The 18060-nt window shown below is 39.9% G+C and overlaps 1 protein-coding gene across 1 annotated transcript in view; it reads right to left on the reverse strand.

Annotated features, from left to right (window-relative positions):
• NR3C2 (nuclear receptor subfamily 3 group C member 2) overlaps nucleotides 1-18060 on the reverse strand; it is a 346649-nt gene that overhangs the window by 168673 nt on the left and 159916 nt on the right. The window contains exon 3 of the mRNA XM_049631214.1: nucleotides 8983-9122. Within this exon, the coding sequence (XP_049487171.1) occupies nucleotides 8983-9122 (140 nt within the window). The remainder of the gene's footprint in view (nucleotides 1-8982; nucleotides 9123-18060) is intronic.

Here is an 18060-nt window from a genome sequence, read left to right on the forward strand (position 1 = left end):
GGTGGGTAAAAATAGTTGGGATCTTTGTAACTCTTGTGAGAGGCAGTATAGTTTATGTGTTAAGTACACAGAGTCAAAATGCCTGGACTTCCTGAGTTCCAATCCCACTTCCTTCAGTCTGAGCGATCTTGGACTACTCGCTCACTTCTCACATGTCTCAGATGGCAGATATCTAACATGAGGGCAGATAATTATCATACCTATTTCATAGGGTTATTATGAGGATTAAAACGAGAATATACAATAAAATTATTAGCATAATGAGCACAAAATAAGTACTCAAATATTTACTATGACTGCTATTAGTTTTAAAAATTCAAGGACCATACCAAAAAGGCTAGTTAAAATACATTCAGTGTTTTCTTTGTCACAACTGCTTAGAGTTCAGATTTAAAGATACTACCTTTCAAAACTCACCAAGCTTTCAGATTTAAGAAGACTGTCATGAAGAATAAATGGGATAAGGGTGCCTGGGTGGCTCAGTTGGTTGAGTGTCTGACTTCAGCTCAAGTTATTATCTCATGGTCTGTGAGTTCGAATCCCATGTCAGGCTCTGTGCTGACAGCTCAGAGCCTGGAGCCTGCTTCGGATTCTCCCTCTCTGCCCCTCCCCTCCTCATGCTCTCTGTCTCAAAAATAAATAAAAACATAAATAAATAAACAAACAAATAAATAGTTATCAAGTAGTCAACCAGCAAATGTTGCTTGAGCACCTGCTACATGTTTGGCATCATCTCTGCACTGGTTAACAAATCAAATCCCCTTTACATCATGTTTAGCTGTGAGCTCTGGACTGAGATTCAATAATAATCAAGGCTTAATGATGAATAAAAAACAAAAACTGGGATTGAAAATTCCACATATGCAAAACTGTCTGATGTCTAGCTAAACTTGGAATAAACAGAGACCAAGTTAACTGGGGCTTTCTGTGTGCAACTTAGAGAGAGAAAAAATTACTCATACATGTATAACACACACACACACACACACACACACACACACGCACACACACACACACACGCACACACGATGTCCTACATTCATATTCTGTAAGGTTCTAACCATGGCACATTCTTTGTCTAAACACCCATTTCTTGGGCAAATGCATCTATTTTCATGGATGATGACTCCAAAATCTTTATTTTCAATCCTACCTTGTTCCCCAACCTTCTGCATCTCATCTCCAACTTTCTGTTAGGCACACCTGAATGTCCTATAGACATTTCAAACTCAATGTCCTAAATCGAACCTCATTCCAATCTCCTTTATCCTGGCAATGCCCCTTCCCCCCCACCATTTTTTTTTCATGTGCTACATAAATAACTAATTTATTGTGTCTAATCTCCCCACCACCTCTCACTGGAATGTATGCTCCACCAGGGCAGGGATCTTTGTTCATTTCAGATGTCCCTTCATTCAAGATGTCTAGGTATGCCTCGAATGGTGTCTGGCATTTAGTAGATATCATAAATAAACTCCCTCTCCAGTGTTACTAATATCAGCAGCTGAGCCTAGGGGATCATCTTAGATCTTTGCTTCTTTACCTCCAATATAGAACTGCTAATGTTCCTTCCCAGATAGTCTCGTTAACTACCCCTCCCCTCTCAATGCCTAACACTGATGGTCTAGTTCTTTCCCTGGACATCTCTTACCAAAGTGATTTAAAACAGCTACCAGAACTCTTTAAATAAGCATACCACCCTAAACCCAGATATTAAATGCAAAACTGAGCCTGCCATTCTGCTGAAAACATCCAGAGGTTCTGTTTTGCCCAAGGATAAGTTCAGGCCCTGCCTAACAGTCCAAGACCTGGACCCAATCTGCACACTTAGCTTCACCTTCTACTCACATCTCAATTTTCAAAGTGGTTAACACAAAATTGCTTCTGGTGCCCTGTGCAGACAGACTATCCTTATTCCTCCTCACCACGGCCAATTTTAATCTTTCAAGATTCAGTTTGGGGGTCAATTCTTTAAGAAGCCTTCCTTGACCTTCCAGGTTAGCCTAAATGTCATGGCTTTGCATGTTCCCATAGCAACTAACTCAAGGGCTACAAAAAATCTGGGCAAACGTGCAATTAACACTAAAGCCTTATGATTATACAAGGAGGAAGGGATAGTTCATAAAAACCGTAGATATAATCTACTGAATAGATATTTATTTAAGCTCTTAAAATAAGTGAGTAGAAAGAACCAGGTTATCCATTTCCTAACATCTGGTAAAGGAAAGAAATCATCTTTAAAGAGTTTTATGAGAAAACTGTAAGCCAGAACAGTCCTTGGTTTCCTATCTCTGACTCAGCAGTTCTGTAAGTGACAATGGACTTTGATGTTCTTTAGCTCCCTGTACACGGCTCATGGAGACACTGAGGGCTGTATCGTAGCATGAACTGAAGACATCTAATAAATACATGTTATTTCCTTGCATTATCATTTCCTTAATTTTATATTTCAAGTTATAAGGGAATACCTATATTTCAATTATTATATAATGCCACCCTGAATAGTGTGTGTCCACTAAATTCAAGTTCTCTATTTTGGGGTGCAAGTGTATTGTGCCCATCCCCACCCCCCTGCACCTCCCACTTGCTCACATTGCAGTGATAGGGCTAATGTGGGTATATGACACAGTGAGACAAGTTCCTCTGGACCTGTTCAGTTTAATCATTAATTTTATAAAGCAAAGGAAATTAACTATTAACCAACCATCACATTTCCTTAACAACAGTTACCTCAAAGAGTAAAGTATAGGGGTACCTGGGTGGCTCAGTTGGTTGAGCGTCCGACTTTGGCTGAGGTCACGATCTCGCAGTCTGTGAGTTCGAGACCCACATCGGGCTCTATGCTGACAGATCCTGGAGCTTGCTTCGGACTCGTCTGTCTCTCTCTCTCTCTCTCTCTCTCTCTCTCTCTCTGCCCTTCCGCCACTCATGCTCTCTCAAAAATTAACATTTGAAAAAATTTTTTTCAAAGAATAAACTATAAATTTAAAGATTTTCAAATCTACATGCTGTGAACTACATATGTTAAGACTGAAATACATGTTCAGAGGCTTGGTTACCTTAAAATTCTGCCTATTTGAGGAATCTTTTGATTAATCTGCAATTGTACCTCTTAAAGTTATTTTGTTTCAGGAAATAGATTTGTAAGTCTCTTACTTAAAAGGAAATGTCTAAGTATGGAAACTGACATCACATGATTTGGCTGACCTTACCAAGATATGCACTCTTTAGCCTAACAGGTCTGCTTGCAAAAATATAAATCCAGTTGACTTTACATAATAATGAACTCTGTCCTTTCATAGCCTTGTACCTCTTCAGTGATTTGTGGTAGCTGTGTCTTCCAGATACTGCTTGTACACTGGGTATCCAAAAAGGAAATTAGGTTATAAAATAGTGTAGTGAATGTAGTCGCCTCTGTTCACTGAGGGATCACAAAATAAAATACACATGAGATGAAAGTAATGGCAATTTACAGTTGGAAAGAGAGAGTAAAAACTCAGACTAGAATTACAAGTTGCAGATTAGAAGGTCAAAAGCCTGCACCAACTCTTGCGCTGGTTTCATTGCTAATTTCCTGATTTGCAGGGAAGTCACTTAACCTTAACTGCTCTCATGCCACGTGTAAACATTCATGTGTACATTCAAACATTTATTTGGTGGCTACTCTGTATCTATAGTCTTGCTCGGTTCTGGAGATAAGACTGTCTCACCCTAAAGACATCTCACAGAGGAGCTGAAGGTCCAGTAGGTTGGTGGCTCTTAATATTTTCTCTCACTATGCAACTTCCAAAGGCAAGACTGCCTGCATGGGTGACAGAGGGTCAATTATGGGGTAAATATCAACAGTCTAGGCTGAGTTGGAACATGTGGGACAGCCTCTCCAGAAAATTCTGGCAGACCCTCTGCCCACTTCTCCCACATGCCCTCTGAGAACTTTGAAAACTCCTAGGCTAGAACAATCTTACAACCTCCAAGGGAGCTCTATGAAGAAAATAATGTATTACAGGAAAAATAAAAACCTAATGAAGAAAAAACAAAAACCTAAAAGTGCCACATTATTGTACCACTTACACGATCTCTCTCTAAAGACATTAACCAGAAAACTGTAGCATTTGATTCTACAGAATAAATCTAATATTTTGATGCCACTTGATGATTTATAAAATCTGCAAAAACATTTTGTTTCCATTTTATTTTTCTTAGCATTAGGTAGGGCAATACTACTTTCCCTATTTAGATATAAAGAAATTATATAGGCAAATTAAATAATGACACGTTATAAAATTTTTTTTAATTAAAAAAATTAAATAATGTCTTACTCTCATACCTAGTGAGTGACAGAGCCAGAAATTAAAACTAAATCCTCTGACCCTAAAACCAGTCCAGTTTCCACCAAGGGAGAACCCTACTTAAAAAATATAAATATATAAATGTTTATTCTTTTTCTTTTTATTTATTTATTTTTTTAAATTTTTTTTTTTTAACGTTTATTTATTTTTGAGACAGAGAGAGACAGAGCATGAAAAGGGGAGGGTCAGAGAGAGGGAGACACAGAATCCGAAACAGGCTCCAGGCTCTGAGCTGTCAGCACAGAGCCCGACGCGGGGCTTGAACTCACGGACCGCGAGATCATGACCTGAGCTGAAGTCAGCTGCTTAACCGACTGAGCCACCCAGGCGCCCCTATTCTTTTTCTTTTTAATATAGAAAGGTCTTGACAAACATTCAAGGCAAATAAGCAATTCAAATTTAAAAACAAAATTATAAACTTCCATTTGTAACGTACAATAATATGGCTCTTAACTGACATTATTGGAAAATAAGCTGTTCTGGATGAGACTTCTAAGTTTTTTTATATTAAATGTTTAAGATGAAAAAAAATAAGCACATATATATGTCCCATTAAACAGAACACAAAGAACATAATTTACACATTTTTTAATGTTTTTTTTTTTTAAGTTTATTTACCTATTTTGAGAAAGTGTGTGGATGGGAGGGAGGGAGGGAGGGAGGGAGGGAGAGAGAGAGAAAGAGAATCACAAGCAGGCTCTGCACTGTCAGCGCAGAGCCTGATGTGGAGCTCAGTCTCATGAACCATGAGATGACTGAGCCGAGATCAAGAGTCAGGTGCTTAACCAACTGAGCCACCCGGGTGTCCCCATAATTTATACTTTTAACAAATGATCTGCAGTCTCCTTACACTGTTACTACTACACTATTATACCAAGCTTTAGAGTGGAGTGCTCTAGGGCATAAAGCCCTAAACCAGTAAACTCAGAGCTCAGACTGTTCCATCTTTCTTCCTGCCTCCACTCTAGTGGATGCTTCCAGTTCTGAGCTTGGTGTGGTTAGCTCTTTTCAGCTTACCTGACTTCCCTTATCCCAGCTCTCTCTATCTACTGCTTCTTGAATTCTCTGCTTTTATAATCTAAGGAAGAGCTTAAGGTTATCAGGGAAAGCCTGATATCTATCTATCTATCTATCTATCCACACACACACACGCATACACACACACACACACACACATATATATATACACATGTATTATATATATTTATGTGCTATATATGTATTATATATTTTTATATACACTATAATATAGACCAAATTATGTCTTCTCAATGCTTACATCACACCATTATCACCAAGTAGGCATGAACGAATGACATATAGGGTAGAGTTTCCATGAGCTTGAAAATTATAGAAAATGAAAGAAGTAGACTGAGAGATTCAGAGTTGTGAGATGTTGGGTTGGGTCTAGGTGTGGAGTCCTGAGACTTTAATCCAGGTCCAAGTTTGGTCTAATGATTCTGAATAGATTGATAAACTGGGTCTGATCCCAATTGTCTTCATCTATAAAAGGGGAAGAATAATATATCCATATACCATAATTTTATGAAACTAGTGCTTCCAACTATAAAGCATTATAAAAATAATTTATTTTTATTAAGTCAAAAAAGTTCTGATACAAACAGAGTCCAATTTCTCACATATTCTCTCTCATACACACATGATAAAACAGTAAAGAAATACAAATACAAAATAAAAACAAGTAAGTCCTCACTCTGATCAAGTTTATTTTCAAAATTCATGGTCTGGTTTCACTCAGGTGAGCTCTAAAATCAAAATTCCCACTTAGTTCTCTAATTCTCCCCTCATACTCCTGAATTTTTATCTTTTTCTCAGCTTCCTCTTTTTCCATAATTTTATCTTCTAATTCACCTATTCTCTCTTTTGCCTCTTCAATCTGTGCTATGGCCGCCTCCATTTTATTTTGTACCTCATTTATAGCATTTTTTAGCTCCTTGTGACTATTTCTTAGTCCCCTGATCTCTGTAGCAATAGATTCTCTGCTGTCCTCTATGCTTTTTTCAACCCAGCAATTAATTTTATGACTATTATTCTAAATTCTTGTTCCATTATATTGCTTAAGTCGTTTTTCATCAATTTGTTAGCTGTCGCTACTTCCTGGATGGGTGGGTGGGAGGGGGGGAGGGTGGGTGATGGGTATTGAAGAGGGCACCTGTTGGGATGAGCACTGGGTGTTGTATGGAAACCAATTTGACAATAAATTTCATATTAAAAAAATAAAGTCAAATCAAATCAAAATTCCCCCCAAAATAGGGACTACGTTGTATTTTTAATTTTTAATGTTTATTTTATTTTTGAGAGAGACAGACAGACAGACAGACAGAGTGTCAGCAGGGGAAGAGCAGAGAGAGAGAGAGGGAGACAGAATCCAAAGCAGGCTCCAGGCTCTGAGCTGTCAGCACAGAGCCCAATGCAGGGCTTGAACTCAGGAACCGTGAGATCATGACCTGAGCAGAAGTCGGACGCTTAACCGACTGAGCCACCCAGGCGCCCCGGGACTAAGCTATATTAACAAAAGTCTTAAAAGGTGCTCATCAAGTTTCATTATCTATTATCGATCAAATTTCCAATGGAAGAAAAGGATGTCTAGACATCAAGGTTTTTCCATATTTATTTATACCTCAGTTACAAAAACAACTGTTTCCTCAGCTACTTCCGTAGAAACTACTTAAAACAACAAAACTAAGCAAAACCTTTGGGAAAGCCATTTGCTTCAGAAGCAGAGAAGTTCAGGTTCCGAAAACAGCCACAACTTGGGTTCTGATACGAAGGCTGAGCCACAGGCAGGGTACCACAGAGGGTACCATTCCAAATGCCCTCTCTACACTGCTTTATTGTTATATATTGCCTTACTTTGTTCACTAATTAGTGAGCCTAAGAGGGGAGTCCTTATATTGGAAGGTACAAAGTGGCATTAGGAAGGTACCAAAGGTAATTTTACCTTATTATCTTATCTTCTACTGAGCCAATCATATAGTTAAGGATAGAAAGAGGGGAGTGGTGGGTGAGGAAAGTCTTAAAAAATAAATTGATCTCAGTACTGCACAAATTTATTTTCCAGAAATCAATCTCCTAGTAACAGAATCCATGGTTTCCTACAGGAAATGCTCTTCCCTACTGTTAGTGTAGGTAGTTTAAGTTGGCTGACTCTAGCCAGAACTAGCCTGTCAGATCACTGCATTCCCAGGTCACTGTAATTGGTTTGGAGGGGAACATGGGAGCCAAGTGCAGTCTTAGAGGAGATTTAACTGGGAGCTTTTCTAAGAACTTCTGGGAACAGAGAACTTCTTTTTAATGAGGTCCTGGTGGCTATCTCATCACCATGAGAGAACCTGGATGAGAACAGAGCCAGAGCAAAGTCAAGCACTGGAGAGAATGCAATGGAGTTCTAACCACCTGGTTTACAACCATGGCTTGTTTGAAGCCAAGCCTACGCCAGGGCTTTACGGTTATGTGAGCCAATGAATTTCCACTGCTGCTTAAGCCTGTTTGTGTTGATTTTCTGTCACCTGTAACCAAGAACCCATATTCTGAGAAAGAAATACAGAACTCCTATTACCAATTTAATGCTGAGTTTCGGGACTATTAAATAATTAATAGTGTAAATAATGTAAAATCATGTAATATTAATTAAATAACACGAAACCAATCCTAGAAGCACAGAAATAATGAGTTGGTCAGCTTTTCCATCCAGAACTGAGGACACCAGCTTCCTGTGGTCACCAGCAAAACAAAGATGAAACATTCAAGTGCTTTAAGTCTCTGAAGCAGTAGTTCATCCCCCAGAAAACTGCCCGAGAAATAAACCTACAGGAGTCTTAGTGTTGAGCTCCTCGGTAAAATAAGCATCAAGGATGCAATAATGCTGCTACTAAGAGCAAAACTTCTACACTTCAGCCAATCATATAGTCAATATTACTAAAACCATCTAAGTCTGATGGTAATTAATGGCTTACAAGTGAGGACGGAGGAAGGAGAACACAATCTAAAAGACTACCTCTCCCCAGGAAGTACAATTACTTGGACAGAAGCAAAGCTAGCCTAAATATACCTAGAGAATCTCAGTCAAATGTTTAATTTAGTGTACTGGTTTGGAAACCTTCAGTTAGAACAACGGTAGGACTGAAGCAGGGACCTGGAATCTGAAGCAGCTGTTCAATGCAATTATTCTGTATGGAACACAACTTAAATCACAGACACGATCGTGATATTAAAATTTCAATTTGCCACAAACACATATATTTATACAGAAACACAGAAAAGACGTGACACATTCTATGTGTGCCTAGTAAAAATGCTCTTGCACATCATGCAAATTAAGTTTATGGAGAATTATTTTTCTGAGTCTCACTGAAAAACAAAGACCAATAAAAACAAAAAAGTTCTTTCTGACAGATCTCAATTCCCAATTTCAAATTCTGCCCATTCAACAGCATTCAGTGGAAAATCTCCAGGTGGTTTTTAGATAAGACATTACTACTATTTATCACTGACAGACTGCCTCAGAAGTATTTTGTATCTATTTCCCTGTAGTGATTTAGAGTTAACTATGGAAGCAAACTATGCAGCAGGAAAGAAAACGTGTAAAAGGAACACCCACATGAACATTTACCTTCCACTGCTCTTTTGAAGAATACTTTGCAGCTGCCACAGGTTACTACCCCATAATGACATCCTGAAGCCTCATCCCCACACACCAAACATATTTTGGAAGGTCTTGAAGATCCAGTAGAAACACTTCGTAAAGTAGAGCTGGGGAAAGAAATCAAGATTTAAATAAATACGCTACAATAGCAAATTTGATATGCTGTACAGCTTAGCTCAAACTTTGTCAATACTTGTAGTTTCATAAATGAATTCAGTATTTACTGGTCACAGATGTGACCTAGAAAATGAAGGTAAAACCCTACCAGTGGAGTAATGCTATCCAGAATTCTATGCAGCAAAGCCTTTTCTCAATACCAAGAAACAATAATCACATAAATACTCCCCCCGGCCCCAATATTTTTGAGAAAGTTGACCAAAAAAATTATTTGCATTCTAGGTGGGCAGGGAGGAGGAGAATCTTGAGCTGAGTCATTACGGAAGTATTTTTGGCATCAAGGAGCTGTTACAATACTTCTTTACTCTCTTCACCCAGACTCACATTATATATCTCAATTATGCCAGATAAAAAACTCTCCCATATCCAAAACAATCCACTAATCAAAATGTAAAAATTCTTGCCTTGACTGCCAGCAATTCTACCCCTCCAAGCTTCTGCATTTTTCCGTGTTACCTTATATAGGTATATTCAAATCACTTCATTTTGCTCACTAAAAGGACACAGTCAATACTCAAAAAACAAAAGCCATATGTGGTGAATATCTCAGGTATCTTTCCGGTAAGAAAATGAAGGGCATCAGTTTTTAGGGAAAAATTTAGCCCTTTAAACAAAAATCTGTATGAATACTTAAAAAAAAATTTTATTGCTTATTTATTTTTGAAAGAGAGACAGAGTGCGAACAGGGGAGGGACAGAGAGACAGGGAGACACAGAATCCAAAGCAGGCTCCAGGCTCTGAGCTGTCAGCCCTACGTGGGCTCAAGCTCACGAACCGTGAGATCATGACCTGAGTTGAAGTCGGACGGACATTTAACTGACTGAGCCACCCAGGTGCCCCTCTATGAATACTTTTAAAGGGGAATATTCTCATATATACTGTGGTACATTCTATATTACTGTGCTAATTTAAACAAGAATGTTTTACATTCTAATAAGGCATCGTAGTTCAGTGACAGACGTATTCTGAACAGGCAAAGAAGGTGACATTATTCATTTGTAGTCCACATGTATTTGTTGAATATGTACCCACAGGCCCTGTGCAAGGTACTGAGGAAATAAATACCCAAACCCAGTCTCTGTCCTCCAGTGAGTGGGGACCTGAACAATTACGGTAAGTGCTATGGTGCAGGGTAGTATGGCGGCACATACTGGGAAGGGTGGGACTCTGCCAGTAAGGAAGCGCTTCCCCAAAGGTGACCACTGAACTGAATCTGGAAGCACAACAGGATGAGAGCTGGACAAAGAAAAGGTGTGGGGGAAGCAGAGGTGCAACGGCTCAGGGAAATGCCAGCTGGACGTGTTCAGAAGACTCTGAATAGAACTGTTGTATGTCACCACCATCGCCTTGCTGTCACGACGACATCAGTCTCCATGTGAAACAGCAGGAACACGTGGAAAAGACTCAAAGAAAACACATTAAAAGACGAGAATGGTTATGTCACAGTGATGCTTTCTCTGTTTTCTAAATTAGCTAAAACGTGATTAATTCTGTCCTGGTAATTTTTTTTTTTTTTTTTTAAGACGTTTTCACTACATTCTCACGAAAAACAGAAGGAACAAAGTATTCAGCTGCTGGAGCACTGCAGCATGACTGACTTTTTAGAAAATGACTTCTTAAATCAAGGACTGCAACAATGTTCTCCAAAGTTGTTTCTCCTTCCGAGAAAAGTGCTCTTTATTATTTTTATTAGTGTCCTTTGACTTCTTTATGGCATTCAAAACATTCCATTTCGGCACCAGTAACTTCTTCAGCATGTCAGAGAAACTCAATCCATGCTCTGTCCGACCCTCTTACCTCTCTTACGCCTCACAGGGAAATATCGCGACTTCCTAAACAATTAGAATGCAACTTACAATCGTCGTTAACTGTGGCTGCTTTTTCACAACTACAAGCGTAGGTAGGACTTGTGTTTCACATTTATGGGAGCCTTGGTCTTGGTCTCCAAACTTAATAATCTCTTAACTTCACTTTTTATAACCCTCCTCCTCTTGTCAAACCCATCCTCTCTGTGATCTTGTCTAGTTTCTTAGCTTTAACGTCACGGATATGCCCAGGGCTTCCAAATATTTATCTCCAGCTCAGACACCTCCTGAAATTTCTGACCCATTTATCCACCTGCCTGACATGCCCACTTGAGTGTCTGAGGTACACCTCAAACTTAACATGTCCAACTTTGCTGATCTTCTCCCTGCCCCAAACCTGCTCCTCCTACAGACAGACTTTGTCATGTCGGTTAATGGCAACTGTTACGGGCTGAGCTGTGTCTTCTCCAAAATTCCCATGTTGAAGTCCTAGTCCCTAGAACCTCCAAGTGTGATCTCTTTTGGGAATAGAGTCATAGCAGATACCTTAGTTAAGATGAGAGCATTCTGGAGTAGGGTGGGCCCCTATTCCAACATGACCCACATCCTTCTTAAAAAGCGGAAATCAGGACACAGACACACACAGAGAATGCCATGTGAAGGTAAAGGCAGTGACACTTTCACGAGCCAGTTAACATCAAAGATTGCCAGAAAACCACCAGAAGCTAGAGACAGGTAAGAAACAGATTCTCCCTGACAGCCTTCAGAAGGAAGCGATCCTGCTCGCATGTTAACCTTGGACTTCGGGTCTTCAGGACCGTGAGACAATACATCTTTGTTGTTTAAGCCACCCGGTTTGTGGTACTTTGTTACCATGGCCCTGGCAAACTAAAACAGCAACTTGGACTCATCTCTGACTCTTTACTCTCTCCCTCCACACATCCAATCTGCTAAATTCTATTTACTCTGCCTTCAGAATACATCCAGATTCTACTCGCTTCACACACCTCCTCTCGTACCACTAGCTTCAGCTGTCAACACCTCTTCCCAGGGATTTGCAAAAGCCTCCTAGGTGATCTTCCTGTTTTTCCTTGCCACCCCTTCCTTCCTCTGCAGCCAGAATCATCTTTATTCACTCCTTTGCTCAAAACCATCCAGGGGCTTTCCCTCACGCTCAAAAGAAAAGTCAGTTATCCATGTTACCGCAGGGCCAAATCTGGCCTCCCAGACTTCTCTAACCTCTCTTGCCTGCCTATACCACTCAGCAACACTGGCCTCCTCAGTGGCCCCCAAAACCACCAGGTGTGCTCCCACCTCAGAACCTTTGCACTTGCTCTCCCCTCTCACCTAGATATCTACAGAGTCCCTCCCACCTCCTTCAAGGCTTCATCCAAATGTCACCTTCTCAGTCTGGCCTCTCTGACTACACTGCTGAAAATGCCTCCTTCCTTAGGACCCTCTATCCCCTTTCTGCTTTATTTTCCCTCTCGGAACAACACATTACCATCTAATATGTTGTCCTCTTTACCTCTGTACTCTGTTTATTGTCTTCCCCATACACACAAGGAAGTAAACTCAATAGAAGCCAGGATTTTCTTCTGCTATTTACAATCGTGTGCCCAGTTCCTGGACTAATTAGTACCTGGGGCAGACCAGGACCCCAGTCAGCTCTTGAATAAATGACTGATTTTGAATAATTGGCATTGTTGCAACAGACACCATAAAACCCATCCCATCGTCAATTCTGAAGTCCTCCCACAGTCCTTATATGAAGGAATGAGATTTGTTTTTAACTATCTTGAGAGTGAGATGTATGTAGTGGAACCAAATTAAGAAAAGTTGAAGAGAAAGTCTAGCATAAAAAGGATGCACTGTGAAATTCAAATTAAAACATTTCTTTTTCATTATAAAACTAAAGCAAACACGAACCCTTTTCCCCTCTTGTTCACTACCATCTTTCAATGACATTAGAGCAAATCTGCCTGTACACGCCTCTCAGCAGCCCTCTGCCTCCTGGGTTTCTGTAACACTGTACTGAGCCTGTTCTCCCTAACACGCCTCCTCTATTTTTCAGGCTCCTTCTCATTTTCTAGATCATCAATGTAGCTTTTCTTCGGAGCTCGACCCTTGGCCATCTTTTTCCTTATTTCTGTACTTTGTCCCTTAATGATCTCATTCACTCTCCCGGCTCAAACAGCTCTCTTGGTGAATGACTTCCCAAATCTTCCCATCCGGCTCCAACCACTCCCCCCATGTCCAACGGCCTGTTTTCACTTCCTTTATAGAACATCTCTGCCTCTGTGTTCCATGCACTTCTGGAAGGGTACTGCCATCTGTGAACCTCCCAGGTTCAAACCCTGGACTCCTTCCTAACTGGCAAATCTAACAGTTACCAGGTCTGCCATTCGGCCTCACCGGCTACTGTGAACAGGGATTCAGGTCCCTGTCACTCACTTTCTCAGGCATCCTCCCTGTCACCAGCCTCTCCTCCCAATTCCTTCCACACTGGCTGACAAATGACTTTTCCTATTTAAGAGCTTGACTGCATTACTTCCATCATCCCACCAACACCACCATGAATGACGACCTCGGTAGGACAGCTCGGTCTTCCTCCCTCTCAACCTTCCCCTGCAGGTCCTCTCACATGCCCAGCCTCGTGCGGGCCGCATGACGCTGACATCCCTGCCGGTGCAGACACTGGCACTGACACAACCCTGCTTCCTCACCCCTGTTCACACTCCCCATAGCACATCCATCCTTTAGGAGCCCTGGTGTTCTCCCAGCAGCAAGCACCGCTTTCCCTCCCCCGATTCACCCCAGCACTGCGCTACCCTCCCCTCCCCCTTTCAGCAGACACCACTTTGGGCCTCACATTAGTGACCTGTGCACTTATCCTAATCCCTGGAGGGCAAAAATCTTGTCCTGTGCATCTCTGTGCACCCTGCTGCCATTAGTGGATGGTTGCTACTATTTATTGAATGAATGAAATCGCACTCTTAATCTCATTACAGTAGAACATAAATTTCCAAAAGGCGATTGTACAGAAGGTAAATTAATGAGGCCAAGGTTATAGGTTCAATTCCCATGCGGTTCATTTAGCTTTGCACAGGGGGAAAAAAAACATCCAGGAACACAGACTTCTCTCCAAAGCTCAGCCAGCTGTCTCACAAACATATGCATTATTAACACAGAAGACAAGCCACAGAGCGTGGATGGGTCAGGGAAATGCCAGTCTCTACTGACACCTTATCGTGTGGTTATCTTTAAAACTGAACTACGGCACGTGTTGGGAAGTTACATATCTAGTTTTAAGCAATATATCAGTACATTTTAGAAGGGGGGGTGGGTAGGGAAGGAGGAGGGGAAGGAGAGAGACAGGGAGAGGACAGGGGGGCAGACCTTGAACTCACTTCTTAGACACGGAGTGTTATGAAAATACAAAGTTTACTCAGTGATTCTGTAGATCAAAATTCAACTTTACAGTATAATCTATTTACTAAGCACCTACACAGAATGTGAGGCCCACACTGTAGGGCCAAATATGCAGGGGCAAAGGTGGGGACAGAGGCTCGAGCCGGGGGCCTCAGCTCCAGTTCTAGCTCAGTCATTTCCGAGCGAGAAACCACAGCAAAACCACCTCTCTTTAGATGATAATTCTCATCACGAAAAGGTTAAATAGAAAATCTCTAAGATTATTTTTAAGAAAACCTTTTAAGTTAAAGATGGATACAAAAGATAAATGGGACGGCCTGTCCTGATCAAGTTTTATACAAATCGAATTTCAAGCTCAAATTAAAGACAATGTATTACACACCACAAATAACCACTTTCTGATCTAGATCAAGGATAAAAGCATATGTATGTAAAAACTTATTCTTTCTAGAACAGCTATTCATACAGCATTTAAAGCTTTGTTACATCTTCATGATTGTCTCTATGCTGATTTTGGTTAAAGTTTCTTTATAAATGTACACATTAAAATGCTACTTTACCCCCTAAAGAACATTTTAATATTGACGTAAAAAACTACCCAAAATGATCATTTTGGGTCTTGGTAATCAAAGAAACAATGTTTACATAAAGAAGTTTATAATCAACAAAGGCAGTTGGTTCATAGGATTTCATACAAATGTTAAAATATTATAAAAGCAGAAATCTGTGAAAATTGTATTTCCATTTGTAAAGACAGTGTCTCTTTTAGGGAAACACAAGTGAGATGCAGCTATTTTTTTTTTGTGCCAAATATAGTAATTCTAATGACCCAGTGAAGAGCCTGAAGAGATTAACCAAAGGTTCAAGGTGCACATTAATTTTGGTGACATTTGGAAGGGGATAAATTAGCCAATCATCAAAAACAATTGAGCTATCTTTTTCCCTGAAATGGTTCAATGTTTAGGAAGAAGCCATAGGAGAAAAAATGATTTTTACTGATCAAAACAAGACTAGGAAACCAGCTCACTGAGAAACTGTAATGGACCACATTGTTCCAGGAATTACCACATGTAAAACTACCCTTCACTGTCTTTATAACAATCATATAACAATACAGTGGTGACGGATCCACTATTCAGTGATAGGAAACTCTTCGTATGAAAATACTGTCTCATTTCTTAAACTCATTCAGTATGAATTGACAAACCTATCTTTTGTCCTGCCACTTAATCAGCTGTATGCTTCTACCATCACCTGCAGCTACTAAAAACATTTTTTCCATGTGTAATCAATTCCAGTATTCAGTCAGCTATCTAGAGCAGGGTGAGAATTTTGAGGAATATGCAAACAATACTTCAGTAAGCATCCTTGTATCTGAACATGCTGGTGCGTTTAAATTATTCATTAATGAGGCGATTCACTGAAGGCCTACTATAGGCACCACTGTGATGAGTAAGAGAAAGTTCCTATTCTTGTGGAGTTTCTACTGTAATAAGAGAGGTAGACAACACAGAAGTAAGCAAATAATTTTAGAAAGTGATAAGTGCTAGAAAGAAAGTAACAGACTGAGATTGGATGGGGTGGTGGAGCATAGGGTTCTTTAGAAAGGTAGCCTGAGAAGACATCTTTGGGGAGACTGAAATGACAAAGTAGCTAGCTATGTGAAGATGCCAAACAAAGAGACAAGTGCAAAGTCCCTGAGACAGGAATAAACGTGACACCTTCCAGAGACAGAAAGGAGGGCATTGTGGCTCAAATTCAGGCAACAAGGAAGAAGGGAAGATGGGCGATAGGATGTGACGCCCAAAAAGAGGGTGGAAATGGACCACACAGGCCTGGAAGGCTATAGTAAAGAGTCAGGATACTATTCTAAGTGCCATCAACATAACGTGAATATTGACATGTTTTCAGCAAGAGGGTAACATGATCTGATTGACACTTAAACATCTTATTGTGACTGTTGTATAGAGAATAGACCAGAGGATGGGGTGGTGTTGGGATCAGGGAGAACACCAAAGGAGACTCCTGTAATTATCCAGCTAGGAGAGGACAATGGCTTCTACAGATTAAGCTTTAATTAGTAAAGACTGTGAGAAGTGACTTTTTGTTTTTACATAGATAGCAGTGGCAGGATTTGTAGCATAATTGGACAGCAGTGCTGTAAATATATAAGATTGGGATAAAGAGCAGGTTGGCAAGGTAGGGTCTGTTTTGGATCTCACAGTAGGACAGTATTGGTACGTTATAGTCTACTTTTGTATATAATATAGTAACGATTAAATTAAAAGATAGTCTATTCATAGGAAAGACAGGGAGTGATCCACACCAGTTTTCCTTAACCTTTCTGGGCCAGTTTCCTCATCCTTAAAGTAGTTATAACAAAGCTCCTACCTTATATTACTCCATATATGTAAGCACACTAAGAACACGGACGTACCTTCAGTGTTATTTAAATTCTGGTGATTATTAACCAGTATTACTGTTGGATCTATAATTCTTAACAGTGACTGCCACAGTAGTGGATCTACAGGTAATTCCACTTTTCTATATTATATTTTTCTGTATTGCTTTTAATTTCTATAAGCAGGCATAACATTGGTAAGCAGCAAAAGAAAGGTTTTTTAAAAATATACTATAGGGGTGCCTGGGTGGCTCAGTCGGTTAAGCATTCAACTTTGGCTCAGGTCATGATCTCGTGGTTTGTGAGTTCAAGCCTGGCATTGGGCTCTGTGCTGGACAGCTCAGAGCCTGGAGCCTGCTTTTGATTCTCTATCTCCCTCCCTCTCTCCCTCTCTGGCCCTCCCCAACTCACACTGTGTTTCTCTCTCTCTCTCTCTCTCTCTCTCTCTCAAAAATAAACACTAAAAAATTTTTTTCAAATATACTATAAAATAGTGGTATTACAATAGCTATGTTGTGTTATTTACTGCAGTTAGTAGTGTTTTGTGTGAATATGGATTTAAGTATTTCTCATGTCTGTAATGTGCAACTTGGAAACAGCCACATTAGATCATTAGGATAAACAATCACTGAGATTCAAACATATATTCTTTTATATAAAGAACACTAAATCTAAGAAACATAAGAATCTGGAAAACACTCAAAAAAATTTCAAGAGTATAAATTAACCTTTACCAACTTGTTTACTAAAATCCTATTTTCACCAACACATAAAATAAGCAAAAAACAAAAAGAAAAACCCTTTTTGTAGACTATGTCCTTTTGTTTTGATAAAAAAATATAATACATATTTTGTATTGTTCTCAACAACATATTTTGTTGTTGAGAAAGCGTGAGAGGGCATGAGGGGGAGAAGGGCAGAGGAGGAGAGAGAGAGAATCTTAAGAAGGCTCCACACCTGGAATGGAGCCCAATGTGGAGCTTAATCCCATGACTCTGGGATCATGACCTGAACCAAAATCAAGAGTGGGATGTTCAACCTACTGAGCCACCCAGGTGCTCCAATAAGCATATATTTTGAATCACAATATTTAACCTGTGCTATCTCATCCTAGTTTTCCTATTATTTAGGGGGAATATTTGGGAGTGAGACTTGTGGTATATTTTCCTTTATGGTGTTATCTTTGTTGATAAATAAATCATTAGTGTTTTGGGGGGATAATTCATCACT

The sequence above is a fragment of the Panthera uncia genome, chromosome B1, assembly GCF_023721935.1.
Source record: "Panthera uncia isolate 11264 chromosome B1, Puncia_PCG_1.0, whole genome shotgun sequence".
NCBI classification, from domain to species: Eukaryota; Metazoa; Chordata; class Mammalia; order Carnivora; family Felidae; genus Panthera; species Panthera uncia.